The sequence below is a fragment of the Sturnus vulgaris genome, chromosome 4, assembly GCF_052056855.1.
Source record: "Sturnus vulgaris isolate bStuVul1 chromosome 4, bStuVul1.hap1, whole genome shotgun sequence".
NCBI lineage: Eukaryota > Metazoa > Chordata > Aves > Passeriformes > Sturnidae > Sturnus > Sturnus vulgaris.
The window spans coordinates 14638205-14663005 of record NC_142246.1 but is presented as its reverse complement, the minus strand read 5'-3'; the positions used below and the strand labels follow the sequence as shown (position 1 = coordinate 14663005).

Sequence of the window (24801 nt, the reverse complement as noted above, 5' to 3'; positions counted from 1 at the left end):
TAAATTAAACAGCTATGTAAATAGCTCCTCAATTTGTTGTTTAGAAAAGCTGAAGCTTCTACAGCACCCGAGATCTCTTTGTGCAATCCTCACTAACAGCAGCTTCTTATTTAGTCCCACACAAGTACACTGGAAATTCCCTTGCACTTTAGGGAACAACAAACTCAAAATCCGTAATTTGTTTTTAATTTATTCACTGATCTGTATGTGCATTCCCTTATACCTATTTTTTGCCACTACTGAATGGATTAATAAATCATATTCATTAATATGTAAACAACCCACTACTAAATGCATTAATCATATTTTTAGTAGGTATTTTGCTTCTTAACATTCAAACAAGTATGTCCATCACAATTTAAAATGCTGCTACCTCCCTGCATGCATGCAGATTGCGTGGGGAGGTTCTGGTAACTAGGGGTTCCACAGCTACCATTAGCCCTTCAGCTCTGAAAACACCACTTACCATGATCAGCTGCATCAGAGCTGCATTGTTTGGGTCATTTGGATCAAGTTTTGCTTCAGCTGCCCACTTAGCTAATTTCTTCATATCAGTTAAGCCTGATGTGCCAATGGAGGCAATAGCATCAATATTTTTTAAAGCACTAAAAAGACAGAATTGAGAGAAAAACACATTTGATTTAGCAATATAAAAAACTATTTAAAACAATCTTAGAAAAACTCAAAAATCTCCCCACAACCTGAATAGCAAATTCCAGTACACAGCTCTTAGTTGTAGCTATGGAACCGAAGGAATCATCAATTGCAAAGCAAAAAAAGGGGAAATATGAAGGAACTGGTGGAAGACAACTTTTATACAAGATAATAAGGTGCTTTTTGATACATTTCTGATACTCCTATGCTATTCCACTTTGCTGCATACTAGAAAATAAGAAGATAAATTGCCTCACATTGTTAAAGGTATCACAGAAGTTTTGACTAAGAACTTCTCAGACATACAAGCCCTTGCTTGCACTGTATCTTAACTCCTGTCTTTGACCTGTCCTCCTGGATGGTGCTTTCAGGGCTGCATTGTAGGCGTCATCTCTGCCCCCTCCTCGCTGTTTCTGCACAGATCCAGGGGCCTGAATCATCCCCTCACCATGTGTGGGATTGCTGCCAGCACCTGCTCTGCCTGCCATGGTCCAGACTGCGTGCTGACTGGAGGACACTGCCTGTGCTTGGGAAACCCGTGCAGCCTCCTCTCTTGTGATGCAGCACTGCTTGTGGCCCTCCCTGTAACTACAGGGCCCCAGTCCTTATCCTCTGGGTGCTCCTACTCACTTTCTTGTATTCACAGTAGGCAAGGAAGTATGGTAGGTTGTCTGGAGGCCATTTGTACACTGCCCCACTCGCCAGGCTTCTGACATCTTCTCACAGAAGCCACCTTTGAAGGCTCACTACTACTCCAACCTTGACACAAAAGGTCAATATACCAGTGCATGTGTGTTACTTATCAGCCAAATACCACCGGAGTGGATGCTGCCCCTTCTCCTGTTAGGGGTGCTAGTTTCAGTCTTTGATCTCTATTTACTTGAGTATTTTCAATAAAGTTTTAAAAACTTACAGGTCTGTCTTGTGCTTGGTTAGAATCAGCCAAATATCCAGCAGTTACTGGAGCAGCAGATAAAGCAGCAACATCGAATTTATCTTTAGGTATCACTCTTGAAAAAATGCCAACTAAATCACAACTGTGCTCAAAAGCTCATGAGCAGCAAAAGCTGACATTAGTCATGAAAATTCTCTGACCTTCCCAATAGACAATGGAAAATCACAGAGAGCTGTTCATCTCCACAAGGTGTTTTGAAGAAGAGTGTTTCACAGAAAATTTACTTCTGAAATTCTTCAGTCTTCCATTTATTACAGTGATTAGTCTCCACAGTTAAGAGTTAGCTGTTGGGAATCTTTCTGTACATTTTAATCTCATCTACTCTAACCTTACTGAATCAGCAGAGTACTGATACATTGATCAGCAAAGTACTTGAATGGCTACAGCTTGGTTAACAATAGTAACAGAATGATTTGTAAGCCAATGTCTAGCCTCTAAATAAATAAATAAAAACCTGACAAACGAATCAGCTGAAAAAAGTATTCATACTTGCTCAGTATTAATAACTATAGGAAAACTTTTAAGGGTTTCTAGTGAAGGTAGCCAAGGACATTACAAAAGTGGCCTTTATGTATCATCTCTTTGACTTTAGGGAATTAAATAAAAGCAACAAAATGGACAAATAATCTACAATAACCAACTTGCAGCCTGAAGGCCAATTAGACATAGCCACTCCAAATGCACTTCAGATAAGAAAGAGCCGGATTTTCTGCTCTTAGCAAAATAATTGCAGAAAGGTTCCTTGACAATATATTCACACTCTGTTAGAAAATCGTAAAATTGAATTCATCAGCTTGAATGATCTGTAAATAATATGCTAAAAGGTAAAATTTCTAACTAAAATATTTTTACCAAAACATGTACCCTAAGACATTCACATAGGGTTACAGCACAAAGTAAAACCTCCAAATTTAAGGAAAAAGATTATGGAAAGTCTTGATTATGAAGTATTTTTTTTAAAATATTAGTATAATTAGATTCCCATGAATCACTGAAAATTTGTTTCTTATTACCTTGGAATGCCTGTGTTCTGCTGAGATACTGGAGGAATTAAGGGGATTCCTTTTTCTCCAACTGCCCAAGAGACACTACTGGATACTTTTCCAGAGGTCATTAAAGTCATTTTGTTGCTACCATCAGCTTCAAATGAAAAGGACACACCTATCAAGGGAGAAAATTCCAAAGTAATATATTTATGCATTCAAACACAATATCTTAACATTTTTAAAAATACTTCCAGAAAATGAGTAGTCAAATAACCTATGCCTTTATACAAAAAGGTTAATGTGAAACAATGATTTTACTGTGTGCTGTGGGGAAGAACTCTGTTTTACAATAATGAGTGAAAGATTCCATTACACCTGCTGAAAGGCTTTCCATTTGAGCTGGAAAGAAAGGCTACGCCTCATTTTTTTCCTCTACAGATGCACACCATTTAATATTTCTGGTAGTTTTCAGTTTCAGCATACTGTTATTAACAAACAGAAATTCAGAGTCAAAAGAATTATGTAGGATTGAAAAGTCAGTTCTAAAGCTTTTGACACACAATTGTACATATGGTCATCATAGAGAGTGACATTTACAAACACATTTGCTGTAATGATTTTTTAACCCTTGTGTTTTCCTCCTCATTTTCTTATCTATTCTGCTCTAGCTTTATCTGTGGAAAATTTATGCAAGCCAGTCACCTCACCATGATGTTCAATTTCATTATACACACTTGCAAGTTCCATATCCTACTATGTATTCTTCTTGTTTCCCCTTTTCCTATCTCTCCCTAGTTTTATTTTAGCCTAAAGCCCCAGGGAAAAGGTCTGTGCAGCTTGTCAACAAATCAACAGGACAAAAAATTACCCTGCATATACACTTCTACAGACAGTTTTTCAGTGGTTTAAAACATTAAAATCACTGGAGCTACAATGATTGATATCTGCTTGCTCTGCAGTGTCAGAGGCCTGATTACTCAAATGTTCAAAAAATCCTAAACATCTTCTATAGCTTGTAAAGCTCCACTAATACGGGACAGATAATAAACAGACATATTTACGCAGAGCTTAAAATTAGTAAGAGACAAAAATTCTAAAGTGAACTTCAATAATAAAAATCACGATTATTTATGGAAGACTCAGTTACAGAAGCTGTGAAGACTCTTAGCAGGATTTACTCTGAAACCCACCCCAACCTTATCTCTACATGGTTCCAGCAAAATGAGAAACACTGAACTAAGGAAAACAAGAGTCCCTACCACTCCCAACTCCTTCATGATCCAACATCACACGCTGATCACTGCTGAACTCTATTTCTTCCAGAGGAGCACTGCCTGTCAGAACTGCAGTCTCAGGAACAGGTAAGAAAGCTTCAGCCAACAAGGTCGTACTGCTGATACCTGTTGTTTCATAAATCTAGGAAAAAAAATACAATGAGGGATAGAAGAAAATTTTTCATGTACATTCTTGAGAAGTTGAAAACATATTGCAGGGTGTTTAGAGAAAAGGTTTTACTATGGCTTATCCATTAAATAAATAATTAAAGGCAATTGTATTAATTCACTTTCTAAAATATCCAATTAACAGACATTTCAGCTATCAGCAGCTTACTTGATCTGAATTCTTCCTTTCTTCACTTTTCTAATGCACCTGAGACAAGTATGACAAACTCCAGGCTTCACTGTACAATATGCATCACTGTACAATATGCAACTGCTTGTGACATTCACTTGGATCAGCTCAAGATTCTGGAGGGATTCTGCCTAATTCTCCCTTAAAATGAAAGGCAGGGTATGGCGCACAGTTCCCATTCTGGCAGGACTGCAGGCTGCTTCTCTCTTTCCTAGCCAGCTGCAGGCTCAGAGTGATGTTGTGTTGTTTGTCCATTCAAATGTTTTTAATCCAGGAAAACAGTATTCCTTCTCCTTTTCAATTTATGTGTTAAATAAATAAGCAGACAAGTTTTCCTGAACTACCAGTTTTACCTAACCAGAGGAGTCTTCTAAAGGGAAAAGTAGGATCCTGATTCTGTTTCCCCTAAATATATTTCGTATTAACTCTGAAAAGTATTCATGTGAACCATTTATTAATCCATACTTGGAATGCAGGGTGGTAGTGGCTTGATTTAACTGCACTGCTGATCAAGTCAAATGTAGTTATGGACATTACTAGAAATTATTGTTTTTCCTTATTCCCCTCCAGTAAATATTAGGGTTTTACCGTGTGGAAAATAATGTTTTAAGAAGACCATGTTAACAATTTCATCTGCAACACAAATCAGTTTTTCCAAAATTAAGAGGCTGATCCACTAACATATTTAATCACAAGTTCCAACTAGTTTCTCCCATCCAAACTATAGTTTTGTTCTATATATACCTAGAAAGCATAAGCATCAAAAACATAGCAGCCAAGGAAAAAGTTAAAGACTGGAGAAGCAAGGAAGAAGCATAAGATAGATGATTTACAAAGGTCTTTCACAGGTTTTATGACACTACCATAGAGCAAAACACAAGCATTACAGGACTAATTATATTTTATATCATCTTTTAAAAGTTATTGTGATAAATCAACATCTACCTGTAGTTTCAAACTCTCTGGCCAATTGATTATTTGTAAATTGAAAATCTGTCCAAAGTGAACTCTAAAATCGGAACTTATTGGTCGGGTAACAGTCCTTGACACTTCTTTGGAGTTGAAAAGGACTTTTATAAATGCTGAGCGTTTCTTCACATCTTCTCGTCGCAAAACTTCTGCTCTGTAAATATGTCAAACAAGCTATCACATAATTTTTAATAACATTTTTATTACTTTAATGAAAATCTGATTTCTCAGGGGGAGACAGAACCCACCTAAAAATAGATGTATTCTTCTAAAAATGTGACTACAGGAATGACTTTAGAACTCTTATTTAACAACTGTTTTATCTTCTTTTGAATATAAAATGATTTTAAAATTATCATGTCAGATTTTGGATCCACTAAAGGTAACTCCATATAAAAGAAGTTATCTAGGAAAAAAAAATTCTCTTCCACTCCCTTCCTCCAAAGCACAACAAATTGAGATAAAATTTTGTAAGTTTTCAGTCACTGGGAGTACAACAGCCAAGCAGCATTCCCTAATGAAGCTATTTATGAACTAAGTACAAAACAAAGCAGTATTTAAATGACTGAAAATCAGGAGAGGTATGTTAAATTGTGTGTGCAAATGTGGAAAGTAGCAGAAAACAAGTATATATTTTTTTTCCACAGTGCAATCTCTGGTTTAGTACACACTTTCTTTCTTTTCCCTTTGTTCACTACAGCACAGACCTCATGTAAAGGACTAGCTAGTGAGAGTGGTAGTGCCAGCAGCCACCCAGACTCTACACTGAAACCAGATTCCTGGTCTGTGCAGATGCTCAAGGAATATCAGAGGGTTCAAAGGGAATGTGCAGAAATGCATTTTTAAGTGTACTATGTACAAGGTTATATGTGACTTGAAAATTAAGTTATATCACCTTCAAAAGTAGAAGCTAGGCTAAACAGAATGGTGAGCTCCTGCTTCTGAAGTTGCAAACAAACAATTAATAAATTACAAAAAAATCACAAATAAGGTAATTTGCTTGCCAACATTCATTTGTCTTACCGAGGACACTGCTCAGTTGGAGTTATGCTTCCTGAGAGGGTCAGCTCAGGAACCAGAATAGGCTCTCCAGGTTTCCTTCTGCAGTTGTCAGCTTTTTCTCTAACCTGCTGCTCTATTTCCAGGCTATTGGCCATTTTAGGTGGAATGGGCTTTATACGTTCCTCACCAAAATCATAATCTTCTGATTCTTCATCTACATGAGTATCTTTTTTCTTCTTTTTCTTCTTGGACTTCTGAATATAAAAACAATAACATTTTTTCTGAACTTCTTTCAATCTCTGCAATTTTTTCTCTTTTTCTCTTGATTCACAAGTGCTAGAGACAGATGGTGTATGTACAGTAAAATGACAGTATAATTTTAGTATTACACATAAACACATAAAAGATTTCTCTCATTGTAAAGGACTGCACTAGTTTCAGAATTCAGCAATACATTCCATTCATATGCTTCAAAATCATAATGTGCTCCAAGCAAAACATTTACTTAATCTTCTCTTCCAACTTTCAAAATCAGCATGTTTCTTGAACACTCTGGCTAGATGCTGCATTCTCATTTGCCTGAGCTACCACGTACATTCTGTTAGGATTGAAGGAAGGTTACTCAGCCAGTAGACACAGTTGTTTGAGATGCACTTCTGCACATACACTGACAAAACAAATCCACCTCTGCCACGAAGTCTGGAGCACAAGTGTTTTTGGCTTAGCAGTATCTTTAGCATGAACAGAATGATCCTTTCCCTTCCTCATGCCAAACAAGAATAAACAGAACACATGCCTTTCAGCATCTCCTAAACTGCTGAACTCCAGTGTTTACATGCATGTTCAGCTTTAAAAAACTGCAAAACAGTTCCTCCTTCCACAGACTTCTAGATTACTTGGAAGTACAGCTTGGTTGGAAGCACCAACCACTTCACAACTTAACACATCATAAGCAACAGAAGAGGAAGGAAAGAAAACATATTCTCCTCATTAACTAAAGTAGTAAGCCAAACAACTTGTTCACATATTTTTCTTAAAAAATATTCTCTTTGCCTAACTTTATGTTATCCTTCTTGCTCTTGTATCTGCTTTTAAATTTATTTAATCTCACCTAGCTCTAGTGAACTTATCACCCTCTACAGCTTCCTGAAAGGTGGTTGTAGTTAGGTGGGGGTTGGTCTTCATCAGGCAGCAGCTGACAGAACGAGAGGACACAGCCTTAAGCTTTGCCAAGGGAAACACAGGCTGCATATGAGGAAGAAGTTTTTTTTTTATGGAAAGAGTGCTCAAGTACTGGAATTGTCTGCCTGGGGAGGTGGTTGAATCACCATCCCTGGATGTTTTTAAAGAAAGACTGCATATGGCACTTGGTGCCATGGTCCAGTTGAGGTGTTAGGGCATGGGTTAGACTCAATGATCTTGAAGGTCTCTTCCAACCTAGTGATTCTGTAGGGTCCTGGATTCATGTGATCTGTACTAGTAAGAAACCAACAGCAGTGATTAAGTTAAAAAGTACTTTCAGTAAAATAAAATAAAACACTTCTCAGTACAAAAGAAAGATAATTTCATTCTAAAACAAAAGAACCACAATCCTGTCAGTCTCAAGATAGTTTGTGACTAGCACAATAAAAAGATGCCATAATGGTATTTGTGAAGGCATAACTGGTGGATGAACAGTTTGCATTAGGATCAGTGTTCATGACTACCTGCCTTCGTTTCAAGGTTTACACTTATTCATCTTATCCTACAAGTAACTGACATGATGTGAATGAGTCATGTGCCCGCTTGTGTTCTGATAACAGGAATTTCCAATTCCTGAATATTGGCTTCCTCTCAAATATTTTAAATGCCTTCCATAGAGGCTGCATGTATATGAAAAAACTCTCCATAGAAGTATCAGCAGACATACAAAAAAAAACTGTGAAAATTTGAAGCATTTTCTTTAGCTTTATTTTTCTTTGGTATCCAAAAACCCAGGGTGTTCAAGCTGGGCAATAATTATATTCAAGTATAACCCCGATTATCCTGAAGAATCAGTGTATTGCCACCTAACTATGAAAGCAAACCTGATTATGCCACAGTCAATTTCAAATATGATCTTGTTGCAGTGTGCTGCTGTAGCACTTGTACTTCTCAATATCCCCTTGAAGCACAACTGAGACCTTAACTACAGCACACACTGTTAGCAATAAAGCTTTTCAGAGGTGAAAGGCTAGAATATTAATTAAATCTTTCAGTCAGACATTCCTGAACTTAGTGAGACATTCTCAAACATATATCTACATGAGATGACATCAAATGCTACTTCATTAGAAACATCCCTTAATTATTTTGCTTCGCCACTCACATGAAGAAAATGCAACCATATTTTTTCTTTGCAAGAAAGACATTAATTTAATAGGAATGCTGCAAAACTACCAAACTGAAAGAAAGAACTGAAGCACAGAAAATCAAATCAGTAGCAGAAAAACAATACCTCACAAAAATCTAATACATTCTAATTTTTTAATTAACAACTACCAGACTAACAAATTCTAAATAGACAGAATGCATCTGAACATAATAAAATGCGTGCATAACTCTGATTTTTTTTTCTGTATTAGGACAAATTTTGGACACATTTAGTAGCAATTTTTTCCTGTGAATTTGAATGATTTAAACAAACCTGTGCCTTCTTCCAGGACTTCCAGTCTTGTAGCTCAGTTTTATACTCCTCCATTTTCTTTTCATATTCTTCCATACATTCTTCTAGCAACTCCTTTATCTCAGCCTGAATTTCTGCTTCATATGCTTTTTCATCTGATTTCTGATCAACCTCTTCCCTTCAAAACAACAATCATCAGCATGTTGCATAAAATTACATAAAGGTTACAATTAAGTTTGTAATATATAACAGAAATCTACTTCTTCATTAATTAATTTTATTATATCAAAAGTGTGTTTTATTTAAAAAGACTAGCATAGATACTCTTAAGTATTGATAGCAGATAATTATATTAATTCCAGACAGTAACTTTTTTTACCCATTAGTCTGTAGAAATTCCTTTCTGCTACAGTAATTACTTATTTCAACCTTCCCTCTTCCCCAAACTCAAAAGGAATAGTCGCAGGCTCAAAGTGCCAGCACTGCTCAAAGTCTTACTTCTGCATATCAAAATTCTAAGCTTCCAAATTAATTAATATTACAACTCCACTGCTAGCAAATAAAGCACAAAAAGTGTTATCAAGACATACTTCCTCAAATAAAGTTTCATGGGTGTGTTAGTAAACCTCTGAAAGTCCCGGAGGGATTTAATTTGTTTCCAAACTTTGATAATGGTTTTAAGCAATGTTCTGTCCTTTTCTTGTTCAGCATCACGAAGTCTTCTGGTTTGTCTAGAAACATACATACATAGCACAAAATCAATTGGAATTGTCTAACTCAGTGGAACATCAGATTGAAAACTTGGGACCAAAAGCCAAGTGATGGGGGTTTCAGGTTGATTGATGGCTGCAGTGGTTTAAATCCAAGGAACGTAAAATTCAGACTTGAAGATTACAGGATTTGATTTCCTCCTATATTCCAGTCTCTTTTATTTTGAACAATCTGACTTTAATTTAGTCTGTTCTTTAGAGATCTCACAGTTTTCGGAAATGCTTATTACAGCTGTACATAATTAAAAACATTTTAAAGTATATTAATGTAAACAACAGCCCAGGAAACCTAAACTGTTGCTATGAAGCAATGCTCATTACATGTGTACATTACAAAAGATGTTTTAAACTTCATGTACTTCTAGCTCCAGTAAGGACTTGGAGAGATGAAGTAATGTAGTCAGTCCTTTGACAGATGCACAAGATTCTTAATAAGAACAAAATTAATATGGGCCTTTTTTGTCTCAGAATTGGTATTTCACATTTCCACCCCCTAATCTGTTTGTAAAAGAGCTATTCATTAACACTTTTAATGACCATCACACACTTCCAATATAAATATCCATACAGCACAAGCACAGTCTGTTTCCACTATTATCTTGGTAGAAAAACAAGTCTGTGATTAAAAAAAATGATGTAAACTAACACATTATTACTTGTCATATTCTGAGAATGTGGAAAACAAAGACAGAGTTAGGGCTGAGAGAAGAAAGACATCATACATCATTTAACAGCATAAGCCAATTTAGGGAAAACAATAAACAAAGAAATGCAAACTTCAGAAAGCAGTATGAGTAACTTCTCTACTTCATTAGCTAGTAATTTGCATATTACCTAGCCATGTAGCAACCTTTTCTTTTTTGTCAACCAGATTATGCTAGAAGATGAAACTTAAAGGCATGAGGAGCATGAGATCAGTAATCACACTTATCTAATGAACTGGATTTGGAAGCAGGACCTTTCAGTAGAGAATCATCTCTGCTAAAATGCATTACCCACAAGAACTTGAATCACAGAATCCACAGCATACATTGGCTTCCTGCTTCAGGAAGATAAGGCAGTAGGGCTGAATTCACCAATCTGCAAAAGTTTTCTGTATTCAGATGACATTTCTTCCTAAAGCCAATGGAAAACTATGGCTTTGATCTTCAGAAAGCAAAGCATATACATCTGTTATGTTATTGCAGGGTGGAGGAAACAATTACATTATTTTCCATGCTACATGTCTGTAATTTCTCACAATTATTCTACATTGACCATCAGGGAAATGCAACGTTAAAGAGAGACAAGGCAGGTCAGATGATTTTACCAACATAAGTGGTCCAAATTAGTACTGAATACCATAACAGCAAAAATTCCTGAGCCCATCTGAGCTTCATATGTGTAACAGCTTCCAATAACAGAGCTGTAGCCAAAATGAATTACAGATATGAAAAGCCCTAGAATAATACCAGCCAAACTCATCTCATGTTACTTAGGCAACACTGATCTCACTGATTTCAGCTGAGTTTCTCCAGATTCATAATAGCATGAAACTAAATTAAAGAACTCAAGATCTAGAAAAACACATCAAATACACAGAAGGCATATTCTTTCTAATTTGAGTTCACCATCAAGCAAGCCTCAGGGTTGTTGCCAAAATCCAAGAATCTCATTCCCACCGTGAATCTTCCCACTACAATTCTCATGCTTTCCCTGGAGAGAGCTCCTGTCTCTGAGGTACAGTGTGGTAACTGCACACCTCCTGCTCCTTGTTCTTTAGCAGATATATTAATAAGATACTGATAAAAGCTATTCTATTTTCAATTGAAGAAATTCTCTGTCCTTCAGTATAAAATAATAAATTATAGACTATTTTATGTTCTGTACAGATAACAGTGTATTACGAGACTGTACATGAAGAACAAAAATCTGAAGAAATAATTCTCAATCTAAGAGGAGTGTGTGGATGCATAAGTTTAGCAGATGTAAATTTCAAGGCTGAAAGTAGGATTGTTATTAATTTTTTTTTAATATTGTGTTATCATGTGACCTATTATATCACTTTACAGTTCTGTTTCATTAAATGAATACATTACTGCTTACTCTTAGTTGTGAAAAACTTTCAGACTTTTGTTATCTATTAGTTAAAAGGCTGTTCAGCATGGATATCCAAAAAACCTTATTTTTTATCATGCTGCTAACACTTACAGTTCATCACTGTTCATCTGCCAGAAATAATACAAACTACCACTACTGAGCCAAAAACTGCAGCATGCTTTTACTACCCAGCTGTTCTCCCATAACAATAATTGTAAACCTGTAAAACAGAATTCTACCATTTTATTTGTATTAATCCATTGGCACAAACATGGCCAAAATACCCTATAATGGGATGAAATCAAGAACACTTGAGTAATGAGGAAGAGGATGGAAAAAACTAGGGGTTTTGTCTGTTCAAAAAATTACCTTATTGCATTGTAAAACAATTTTGTGCATCCAGCTGCAGTCTACTGAAATTTTATTTTAATTACATTTAATTATACAAAACACACCAGTAAATAGCTATTATGAAATTAATAAACATAATCAAATTAGACCACTTTTGAAAATTTCAGCCTAAACTGTATTTTCTTTCTAAGTTTTTATGTAACTTATCAGTGAGAACTCTTAAATCCTCAAAATTCTTCTAGAGCTACTTATAGTAGAATTTTAAAGTCTGACATGAATCATATTCTGTACCAACGTGTAAAGGAAAAAAAGGAATATGGTTTTAAAACCCAACAATTTAATGAATTCATACCCACCTGATCTCCATTTTGTATTCAGGTATGCTTTGTTGAGCCACAGGAACACCATCGCCACCACCACCTTCTGTACTATACTGCACAGCACTCCTCAAAGCATGCAGCTTGAACAAACAAAAAAACAATTAACAGATGGCTTAACAAGGTATCCACCTTTACAAGGTATGCACCTTAACAGGAAAGAGCTAATTACTAATGACAGAAAACCCTGAACTGTCCTGATTCTGTGTTTACAGGGTTTTGCCATGTCTGTGGGGTGATTCTTCAGCATGACATTTTAATCAGGATCCCTGGATATAGCAGGGAGATTTACTAACTTTGATCACTGCAACAGATCTAATCAAGGGAAGACTGATCTAGGAAGTATTCTGAAAGCTCAAGAATCAAAGATGGAAGTGGTAAAAGACCTCAAGTCAGCAAACTTTCAGTCTCAACTTTCACAAAAGCCTTTCCTGGGACGAGGAAGGGCCACTAAAGGTAATGCTTAGTGGATTAGAAAAGCCCAGAATCATAGAATTGAATTACAGAATCATTACGGTTGAACAAGACCTCCCAGATCATCAAGTGTAACCTTTGACTGAATCTCGCCATGCCAACTAAACCATAGCACTAAGTGCCAATCTAGTCATTTCTTGAACACTTCTAGGGATGGTGACTCCACTTCTTCCCTGACCAGCCCATTCCAATATCTAATCACCATTTCAGTGAAGAAATTCTTCCTGATGTGCAATTTAACCTTCCCTGGCACAGCGTCTGGCTATGTCCTCTTGACTTCCCTCTGGTTGCCTGGGATAAGAGACTGATCCCCCCACCTGGCTACAGCCTCCTTTCAGGCAGTTGTAGAGAGCAATAGGGTCCCCCATAAGCATCCTTTCCTCCAGGTTAAACCATTCCTGAAAGGAGGCTGTAGAAACATGTTGGTCTCTTCTGTTAAGTAACAAGTGATAGGATAAGAGGAAATGGCTTCAAGTCCCAGGGATGTCAGCTTGGATCTTGGGAAAAAAATGTCTTCACTGAATGTTTTACCAAGCACTGGAATAGGTTGTGCAGGGACATCAGCCGCCCCTGGAGGTATTTAAAAGATGTGCAGACTGGCACTTGGGGATTAGTGGATAAGTGATGGACTTGGCAGTGCTGGGTTAATGATTGAACTTGATGGTATTACAGGTCTTTTCCAACCTTAATTATGCTATGATTCTATAGGTTCCTGTAATGAAGACATGTTATCCATTCCAAAAGGAATAATTTTGAGACACTGTATGAAATGTCTGTCCATCATTAGAATTATAACCTAATGTTTTACATAAAAATTCAGAAGTATCTGTACACCACCTACTGACCCTCATCACACTAATATAAAAATTAACTTATATACAATGATTATTTTTCCCTTCTAATAGTTCTTTAATGTAGAAAATCATGACCTTTAGTTTATGGAAATCTGAATGTATATGTACTTAATAATCCAACCAATTTTTTTTTACAGACAAGCACTCTTGTGTGCCCTGATGACATCAGCACTGTATTCACAATGCCTAATGTTCATGAACATATTTACACCAGAGAAGAGCATTGCCATTACTTCCAGTAATGAAGTAGAGATGGAGCAAGAGTGGTGGTACACAGAGGATGAGCAGCCCACTCAAGCTCACCCAGCAAGTCAGTGACAGTGCCAGAAACAGAGGAGTCTACATCTAGCCTTGGGTTTTGCCATGTCACAAGAGTGCTGCAATAAATATGGCAGAAGTATGCATTTGAAACGCAGCATCTGTCACAGATACATACCTGGAAATGGGCTCTACTTTTGTACAATTTGGTGAAATTAAACTGATTCCTTTTACTTTGATTTGGTAACTGAAACTAAATTTCACTTACTTCCCTCCATCACTGAATAATGTCTTTTGCTGTCTCCCTGTCAGAACTGCTGTACACAATCTTTAATGTCTTATTTGTCACTTACTGGAAAACATTTTGGATACTCTAAGGAATATTACGCAAATGTTATTGTATTCCTTCCACTTCAAGGTTAATTCAAAATGAAAGATCAAAGAAATTCGTAATCTTAAAAATGCAATTCTGCACTGAACACACAGCAACTCAGTCAAATATTTAGGTTTTTAACTTCTGACAAATTCACCTTCAAGGTATGAAGACAGAACAGAAATACCTTGTCTGTGAGAAGTTTGGTAAGATTCTTCTGTTTTCTTGCTAAATACTGATCATATAACTGAGCCAGTTTAGCTGCTAACACATGCTCACGGCTAAAACAGGGATGATGGGTGAATATCAGTCCAGAAATATCAATATCCAATTGAAACAGCCCCTGAAAATCTCCAGGTCCAACAAAATACTGATTGGTAGATGTAATTTTTATTGCCTGAAAGAAAAGAAGAATAAAATGGATTTACAGATTCTGAAAACGGTATCCTTCAAGGATTTTCTTTGTCAGAAAATGACCCATTTAGCATTACCTACATTTAAATGTTGAGTCTTAAACTGTGTTAACTTCTTGCTTTATTGACAAGTGGATAGCACAAAACCACCATGTATAGGCTACACAACAGAATTTCTATAGCCCATGTGAGGCTGAAATAAGAAGTCATTCTTTGTATAATGAAGGTTTTGCCGAGCAATGAAGACAATGACACTGGATTAGAAAAAGCAGAGCCTGCTAGTTCTCTTTCGACACACTTGTTTAGTACTGCTTTGTTTCCTCTTAGAATTGAGCTCTAGGATAGAGTCTAGCTCTCACAGAACAGCTCTCCTTGTAGATTAGGAAGACAAGGAGCTCTCCTTGTAGATTGTATAGATTAGGAAATATATTACTTGCTTTCCCATTCAAACATCTGGGAAATTCAGACCAATGAAGGTAAATGAAAGCTTTCAGCAACAAAGCTTAAAAAGCCTGCTTAAATCCACTGCAGCCAAAAGACTTCCATGGCTTACATCCTCAAGTTACTGAAATCAGAAGAGAATTGAATTTGCTTCCAGATTGGCTACTCCTTCTCACTTATCAGGATCCTTCAGAAGACATTAATCATTGATATTATGCTACCATAAAAGATTGTTAGTTATATAGTGTTTGTTGCAATTCCTTCCTGAGAAAAGGAAAAAAGGGATTTGGAGGGAAATTTAGCTGTTGCATAGCCCTTTTATAGGACTGATACAAATGGCCATGAAACACACTTGAGTCCACCTGATCCTTCCACAGTTTCTCATCAAAATGTTTAGTAAGATACAATGTGTCATAAAAATGACAATATTGAATTCCTTATGCTTTATTTATTTTTCTGCCAATAAAGGACCCGTAAGGTCTTACCACTGTGACTTAGATATGTAAGTCACATTCTATGCCACTGTTCATGTAAACACGGTATTCTTGAAACATAAGCTCTCTTGGCCTATCTTTACATGGTCTAAACAGTAAATTTTTCCTGCCTGCAGAAGCACCCTGCACAGATCTGTGGTACTGGATGCAGCCTGTGGATTGCATATTTATCACCAGCATCAACTAAAGGGCAACATTTAAATCAGTATCAACAAAAGTAGTCAGAAACACTTGTGTGTCCCACAAGAGCACTCTATATAAAATTTTGAAAGTCAGCTTTTCCAAGAGGGCAATAGAGTTCTAACAAGCAGAACAATTAATGCTTGCTTCAAGATTGCTGAATGGTTTAAATTGAAACTTATTTTGATTTGTCCTGACTGCACATTGAAACTGTTGTTTGCCAAGGTAGGTAATGCTGTGACTAGAAAAAATTTACCACAAAAAACCCTGCAAACAAAACAAAACAAACAAGAAAAACATCAAAGAAAAAAACTCCACAACCTCCCAAAAATATCTGAATTGATGCTACATAACTCAAAATTAGTCGCTGTCTACATGAGCAAACTTTATAGATACACTAATATAGGAGCAATCCTACTTTGGCATGAGAATATCCAAGGGAGCCTTCACAATGATCTTAGTGACTCACAGACCTGAAGGTGTTTGTCATGGGCTGACACTTTACTACTTCAACCAGCACTACCAGCTAAACTCTTCATCCTTTTGTATGCATTTTTACAGGAAAAAACAGATATATACTTAATAAGGTAGAACTGATTTAAAGAACAGATGTGAAATCACAAAAAAATAGTCAATAGTCATGGTTCTCAGCACAAAACCCTTCAGGTCACAGGGGATTTCTGGTGCAGAAGAACTGGGATACTGGGTCTCAGGAATCACATATATGAAATATGTTTACCTTTCTATACACTGTTTCAAGTTCTGGTGCAATGCCTTCTTCAAATGAAAATATTGGAGGCCTAGTAGAAGATTGTTTAATTGGATTAGGTAATGCTAAGATTTTGCCATCATCACCAAACCACTCTTTCCCCTACAAAGGAAAACAAAATTATATATTGTTTCTTGCTCTATAAAGGAATTACTTGCAAAATCATAATTCTTATAAAAAATACAGAATAAAAGGTGACTATTGATTCTTTGTGACTTTAGTAACCAAAACTTTCCTAATATACCAAAATGAAATCTTCAAATATACCAGAGGCAAGTTTTGAAATTAAAAGACCAAGACGTTGCTCAAACTTTGATTATACTGATTTATTTTTCCTTCAACATTCAGCGTTACAGATTTGAAAGGGGAAAAAAATCAACACATCACTTATTTATATGTTATTTTCTTAAATCACTAAAATGGAAAGAAGTCTAAGTCTTGTTTTACACAAGACCTAAATGGCAGGTCAGGTAATTTATCAAAGCACCTCTTAAATCCTCTGTTCCACAACCTGAACAACCTAAACAGTATCTATGAAAGCAGACTAGTAACTATTTTACACAGCAATTGCTATCTGTGGCTTTGCACGTTCAACATTGTTCTAATTCTGTTCTCATTACCTGGATTCAAATACAGGTTAAACCAGGGCAGCTGTCCAAGGATGCTGCCCTACCCTGTTAGTTCCACACCTGTTTTAATCTGACCATTGAGCCAAATGCTGATGTGGTAACACCATGAAGTCAACCTGTTAGAAAACTAAGAGGGCTGAAACTGCCCACTCACAGATTTTAGGTCCAAATGTTCCCAATCTGCTTAACAAAAGCACATGGGGAATATACAGAATCACAAAAAAATATAAAGGGCAGCTGCTGCTCAGGAATTGAAGTCTATACTGAATACACACCTTTCCATGTATAGGATGATAATAATATAGTAGGACAAAATATATTCAAGCCACTTTCCCATGTCTTTCCATAAAATGTTCTTAAAAATCTGGAAGGATTCTGAAACCTCTCTGATAAGCGATACCAATATTTAATTAGCCTTACAGTCTGATCAGTGACCTGCTCCCCAGAAGGATACAAGCAGAGCCAGGAAAAGACACCAGTTTTGTAAGACGCAGTCCGATATTATGACAATGAGGTTACACTAAAAACATGCTCCTACAAAAATTTGTATTTCCCAACATCTGATGCTGCTAAACATTTTGAAGATGAAAGCCCCATATTAACATGACCATCCACTTACTTAAACTATAACAAAAATAAGATACTTAAAAAGATAAATAAAATACTGATAGAAGTCACAACTAAAAAGGCAGCAGTGACTTACTTGGTCCTGTCTGAGAATTCTGTTTTCTAAAATATTTTGATTAGACTGTGATACAAAGGGCCTTTCTCCAGTGTAAAGACCTTCATCCTCAAGGTATCTAGGCTGCATATTTCTAGGCATCTTCTCAGAAGCAGGCACTAACGAGAAATTAAAAAGGCAACCATGTAAAATACCTTGTAACTGTAGTTTTAGTTTGTTAATTCTTAAAATGAACTGTATATTAAGTACGGTGTCAGAAGTATTTTTCTACATAGAAAAAAAAGAAATAAATACAGAATTAAAATAGGTCCTTATCTTAATCAAGACAGTACCACGAAGTGTCACAATTCCAATCAACCGATAACTAAAAATTTCCTTACCAAAAAATATTTCAAGTTACTTAGTGGAGTTTAGTATTAATGGTTGCTTGCAAAACATTGTAAAAAACCTTGAGCAGCAACTGACTAGAGAAGCATTTCTAAGCCTTTCCAATGGAAAGTGAAACTTTCAGATGAATCAGACCTACTGTTAATAAATAGTTTGCTTAACCTGGTCTCACACAAAATACAAAACATGCATAAAGAGTTATGTTAGTCAAATAACAGCAGGTGAAATTCATTTTGAAGACCTGCCTGCAGGGCTTTTTCACTATGTGTATGGATTCAGTATTTTTCAAGAAGCAATCTCCAGACAGGGAGGGATTGTACTGAGGGTTAAAACAAAAGTTCTCCTCTAAACCAGAACACAGTGGATCACATGGGAAATAGTCAGAACTAAATTACAGTACATGATAAAACAGGCACACAATGTCAAATATTATGACATTGCACTGCAAGCTGTACTGGTATCATTCCAGTATATAGTGGGAGATTTGTTTCTATTTCTTCCAGTTCAAATATCAAATAGCAAGTGATATTACAAAGCAATTTTTAGAACTTTGAAGCTCTTTGGGAATCAGGCAAAAAGCTCAGTCAGAGATATGATCAATGCTGCATACATTAAACAGCAGAAGAGGGGCCAGCACCTTTCACTTCTTGCAGATAGCAGTGAGGAAGTTACCCCTAAGCAACTGAGGCGCCCTGAGTACACTTGCCCGTGCAGCAGGTAATGACCCTGCTGAGGTGTGCATGTTCCCAGCTGTGAGACCTTTGCAGACTCGACTGGATGATCAGTGTCAGAGAGCTGCAATTAAACATCTCTCTCTGCTGCCAGAGACAGTCAGTGCAAGATTTATTCAGCAGATCAAAGGGTGCCATGCTATGCAAAAATACAGGAACTAAACGGTAAGCACAATCTTCATACCTGCTGACATGCTGGGAACAAAGAGAAATTCTTTTTCCCTTTTCAGTTGCTCAGTGTAGCTTTCCCAATCAACAGGTTTCATTACTAAAAGGTCTTCATCTGTCTGCCCCATGAATAAATCATCATCTTTCACCAGGCGTACATCTTCATCCTATAGGTTAAGGGCAAACATCTGTTAGTCTGTTTCTTAAGAAAGTTTCTTGAGAAAGTACACTTTGAGAATTTTTAAGGAAACCAAAGATGCCATTTTACATAGACTAATAAAATTAACAGAAGTCTGAATAAAAAAAATGAACATTTATCCTATAGTTCTCACCATTTCACCTTCCTCTTGCTCATCTTCATGAGTTTCGACACATTCCTCTCCTACCTCTTCCTCATTTAATCCATTCTTTTTCCTGGCTCCAGCTTTCATTTGCTCTGGTACAGCATCAAAATTGAAGGTAAAGAAATTATATGCTTCTTCCTCAGAAGGAAAATCATTCTGGAACTAAAAATAGAAGACAAAGATACTTTATTACGGTATTTTTAAGAAAATTAGAGCAACTGAATAAATTTTCCCATTAATAATATGAAACGATAGCATGTATAAGCATTTGTTACAAGATCATTATTATTTTATCTCAAACAGAACTCACTCAAATGCTGAAGCTAACTGAAATTTTCGTGAAATTATTAAATTAAATAATTTTAAATTAAATAATTAATTAAAATAATTAATTAAAATAATTAAATTAAATAATAATTAAATTATTATTAAATTATTCCTGAAAACGTCTCTATTTGTATATATTTCATTCAATATTTCTTGTACACTTCTGTTTAAAAAGTTACCTGCTCTAATTTTAACATTCTTATTGTTTTAAATATAAATCATTTGTGAATCAGAACACCAAAGCTTAAGCTCTTGCCATACTGCAGATACCCAGGTAGATGATATGAAGAGAAATTTCTAATGGCCTTTTACCTCTGAAGGATTCTAGCTTTACGATTAATCCTCTAAGAAAAGAATTAACAGTCGTACTTTGTGGCTAATAAATATCAATATACTAGTCTTTCAAATGCTTTAACTGCCAACTGGTGGCATTCAATAAAAAGGATTTAAACAGAAGACATATTTTTCCTGCAATTCCCAGTAATTGTGTCCAAACGGATTTACTATAGTTTTTTGGGTTTTTTAATCAAATGATCCAAAGCCATTCTTATATTTGAAGAAGGTTCCTTTTATATACTTCAATTGTTGGCATATACTGCTTGTGAATTTTTAAATTAAATAAAACCTTCTCCACTGCTTAAGACTGAATTTTGTCTGCTTCTTCAAACAGAATCATGTACCCATATAAAGGTTAAACTGAATTAATATTCATCATTGAAATGGAGGAATTGGTACTTACTGTTGACTTTTGCTTAAGCTTTTTTAGAGAATCACGAAACTTTACTTTTGATGGTAAGTGTGATTCATCCTCTGGCATCTCCCTGAATTTGTCATTATCAGACTGCATAAAAACATATAGATAAGTTTTAGCGTACATTTAATGAATCATAAAAAACCACAAACAATTGACTACAGTTATTAGATACTGCATTTTTTACAGAAAAAAATAACAAAACAGAAACTTCACCGTGGTAACAAATGGATTGTATATTTATTTTACAAGGCTACATCTAAGTATTGCTTAATTCCTTTGGGTCAAGAAATCGACTGTAGAGTATGAAGAAATGGTTCATTGCCTAAATGACAGTAGCTGTCTTCACTGCTGACGGGTCCATTGTTCCTGCACTCCTGAACACAAGCAATCACACGCTGATGTCCAAAGGCAGCGAAAGGAGGCAATGGCAAACCCTGCCCTCGGGCAGACAGCCCCGGCACAGTCAGGGCTGCTGCAGGCAGGGACTGCGGCCCTAAGGGAATCAGGGCACTTGGCAGACAACCCCTGCTGCAACCAGGAAAACCCTCTTGGGTATTGCTTAAAAAAGGTGGTGTTCATTGCTTGGGTGCTGAAATACACACTCGATTGTTTATTTTATTCTCTCAGACAATTATTGCTAGGCTACTCTCTAACTGTGGGTGACACTCCCCTGCCTTTTGATGAAAAGAGGTATCATGTTTATTTATTCCCAGTTCTCTGAAGCCTTATCTGTCCCTACACACAGTTCACTGTAAAGGTAACTGGTTCTGAGGTTGCTTCAGCAAGTTCCTTTAAGGGCTTCAAAGTGATTTTCATCAGGCTTAACCAACAAAAACATATCTACCATTCTATCTGTTCTTCCATTCTATCTGTTCTTCCTCCTTGTGGCCTGAATTGTTAGATTAAAGGAACACGCTTCTCAAATTTACCTCTATTACGCCTATACTTCAAAATAATAATTTCAAAAAGAAAATCTCAAACTCTGTCAATCTGATGGTCGCTTATCTAACAACAAAACAATACCTTGTGCATAAGTACAAGAAACAAAACCAACATGTGGAAGGCTTCAAATATACTTGATATAAAATTAATAAACAACTCTAATAAGGGTATTACTTCTGCATTTTCCTAATACAAATATATTAAAACAGTACTACTTAACTGAAAGCTGTAATAATTACTTATTTTAAGATTAATATTGCCAAGAATCTTTCCACAACATATATGAAATGGCAATCCTTCCCTAGACAAATGATTTAGCCAGGTTAAATCATATTGTTTGGAATTCTATATAAAGGTGTTACTGCTATATGCTGTTATTTCCTGGGAATAACACATTCTTTGGAACACATTTTCTACAGACGAGCAATCTCTTTGTGAATTCTGAAGAATATGAGTGCCAGTTCTGCATAGGCAGAGCCTTTGTTGGTTTTCTTAATACAAAATTCATTTTCTAAAAAGAAAATGCTTATACAAAAAAAAATCAATATAAAATGATAACAAGGAAATACAACAAAATACAAAGACATAAAGTTAATATTCAGTATTTAGCAATTGCACTGTTCAAATTTACATAAAGCTCTATTACAGTGGGAGCTTTACTTATATAAAGCTCATGTTACAGTACATTTTAAGTATTTCAAGGCATCTTAAACAACAGAAGTCATGAACCTTTAAATGACAGAAGTTTCACATGATGTCCATGCTACAATATAAGAAATTTATTAGTGTTAAATACATACAATAAAATCAATAATCAGAATGGTTCTTTTCTTACTTACTAATTCAAACAGTAGCATAATTCTGATAAATGAAATTGATCTTCAAGAGCGTGCAGACTTTGATTTTTCTCATGTTTCACATTCACTTTCTTATGATAAGAATAGCCAGATACAATGCACATTTTACCGTTTTATCCAGTCTGGCTCCTGGTTTTCTTTCTCTGATGCCTTTTAGGCGCCTTGGTTGTGGACTGGAGTCTTCTTGTGATAAAGTAATTTCAGCTTTTATCTAAGCAAACAAATGAAAAAAACGTTTAGCTGTAATAGGAACAGAAATAGATCAAAGCTACAGTAATTCCCAGGAATTCAACACTTACAAATATTTGGGTTAGAGACAGAATCTTTTAATTATAAAATCAGCTTAAGTGATTTTTCAGATCCATATATTAATATGCCTTATTAAATTGTACAGCAAACGTACAAAGAAATCCATTGCTTTTAAAATAGTGTAAGAAATTTTTTGGCAAAAAGCACAGAAGGAACTTGTAATGGTTGTATCTATATAACAAAATATATATATATTACATATATATTACATAACAATAATATAATATATATAATAATATAATAATTATATATATATATATATATATATTACAAAACAATGATACCTTTTATGTTACTATCAACAAATTAAATATAATCTTTAGAAAAGAAAATAGCAATAGGGAATGTAGCTGTACTCATGAACTGAGTTCTCTTTCAATTCCAGAAATAAAAAAGCAGAAATCCCAACTCAAATTCACAAAGCACCACACAAGTAAAATGAACTGGGTATTCCTTAGAAGACTGAGGTCAATCAACCAGGATTTCTGAAGGATTCTTACCCTTGCTGCTTTTAGTTTCTCTCTCATTCGCTGCCTAACAGAAAGCTCTGCAAAGCTTGTCCTTGATGTAGAAGGAACAGGTGGCAACTCTGAAACAGAGAAAAATTATAATGTGTTTAAATTTTTTCTGAAAGAAATGCATGGAAAATAAAACCATTTATACCAGAGGCCCATGTTCCAACAGAAAGAACTTGCATGAGAAAATGTGAATGAATTAAATTTTTTTTGGAATCCAGTCGTTATAAAGTATAATTTAGATGCCTTAAACTGCAACAGATCTCCCTTTCATTATGTATTATGAACCACTGTAAGAGATGCTTAAGCACGATTTTAGTCCACCATCATTTAGGAAAAAACGATACTTTAAGATAAACCTCGCTACTACTGATTCTACTTAGAATCATCAAGAGATTTAGGAGAATTCTAATATTTCCAAATAATACAATTTACTGCCTGTATTTGTAGAAAAGAAACATTCATTGCACTTGGAAACTTTCAAAAGAATGAACAAGGTGCAGGAATTTTCAGCACCTCCCTCAATCTAACACCTTTAAAAGATTTATTAATTATTTGAATGGTGCAATAGTGTTCATCTGTGTACAGAATACACAGGCAAGAATTCTCAGAAAGTCACATTTGCTCAAAGATGGCCTTTGAAAAGTTTTTGGAATTGAGAAAAAAACCTTAGCAGTTTTTAAAACTTTCATGAAAGATTGTGGCACACAGAAAAAAGGCTCTGTTGGCTGTAGATAGAAATGACGAACTTTAATTGCAGTATGAAAGGTGGGTAAAGGCTGGAAAAAAATTAAACTTTTTATTATAGCACTGGATCTGAGTCCCTTAAACAAGTACGGAACCTTCACCAGTGCAAGCTTTTAAGTTAAAAAAAAATAAACCAAACAAACAGACAAACCCCGACCCTCAAAGAAACGCAACCAAAAATCTCACCAAACCCAAGTTTCAAGAGTTAGAAAAAAATATTTCAAGGAAGAAGCTGGGCTGGAGTTACCTTTAGATTTTCCTCTTGTGAATTTTTTCTATCATTTTATTCTGTTCAGTTAGCATGCAAAAACATACTCTATTTCATTGCAGCAAATGCATTATTTCAATTCCATTCTGATACATGAAAACTAGAAAGGAACACATTACATGACCTGAAATCCTTTACAATTGTCTGCAAACATTTCCAGACAAGCTAGGTGAACAGTGTAAACATGCAAAATTAGGGAAGAAAAAATCTGCTGCTACTTTAGGCACCTCATAATGCATCAGAACTTATGCTCTGTATACAGAATTCTCTATTATTTAATCTACTCCTTGAGACAACAGGGTCATTATCTTTTCTATAGATAATGAAAACCATTTTAAGGCTTTGGTAGTTGCATCAAATACTGAGATACTGTAGTTCTTTGAAAAAATGACCACATTAAAAAAATGTTTTTGTTACTTTATTTCTCGAGAATACACTTTTTCTCTGCTTATGTGAATGGGCTCTG

At 35.6% G+C, this 24801-nt stretch overlaps 1 protein-coding gene across 1 annotated transcript in view; it reads right to left on the bottom strand.

Moving 5' to 3' along the window:
- Positions 1–24801, bottom strand: part of CC2D2A (coiled-coil and C2 domain containing 2A) — a 53641-nt gene that overhangs the window by 24827 nt on the left and 4013 nt on the right. Inside the window, exons 2-17 of the mRNA XM_014883200.2 lie at positions 23306–23394; positions 22606–22707; positions 20683–20784; positions 19605–19778; positions 19289–19439; positions 18008–18144; positions 16646–16777; positions 14566–14775; positions 12399–12502; positions 9433–9573; positions 8864–9020; positions 6220–6452; positions 5173–5350; positions 3855–4011; positions 2623–2770; positions 467–605 (exon numbers count right to left, since the gene is read on the bottom strand). Coding sequence (XP_014738686.2) covers positions 467–605; positions 2623–2770; positions 3855–4011; positions 5173–5350; positions 6220–6452; positions 8864–9020; positions 9433–9573; positions 12399–12502; positions 14566–14775; positions 16646–16777; positions 18008–18144; positions 19289–19439; positions 19605–19778; positions 20683–20784; positions 22606–22707; positions 23306–23394 — 2354 coding nt within the window. The remainder of the gene's footprint in view (positions 1–466; positions 606–2622; positions 2771–3854; positions 4012–5172; positions 5351–6219; positions 6453–8863; positions 9021–9432; positions 9574–12398; positions 12503–14565; positions 14776–16645; positions 16778–18007; positions 18145–19288; positions 19440–19604; positions 19779–20682; positions 20785–22605; positions 22708–23305; positions 23395–24801) is intronic.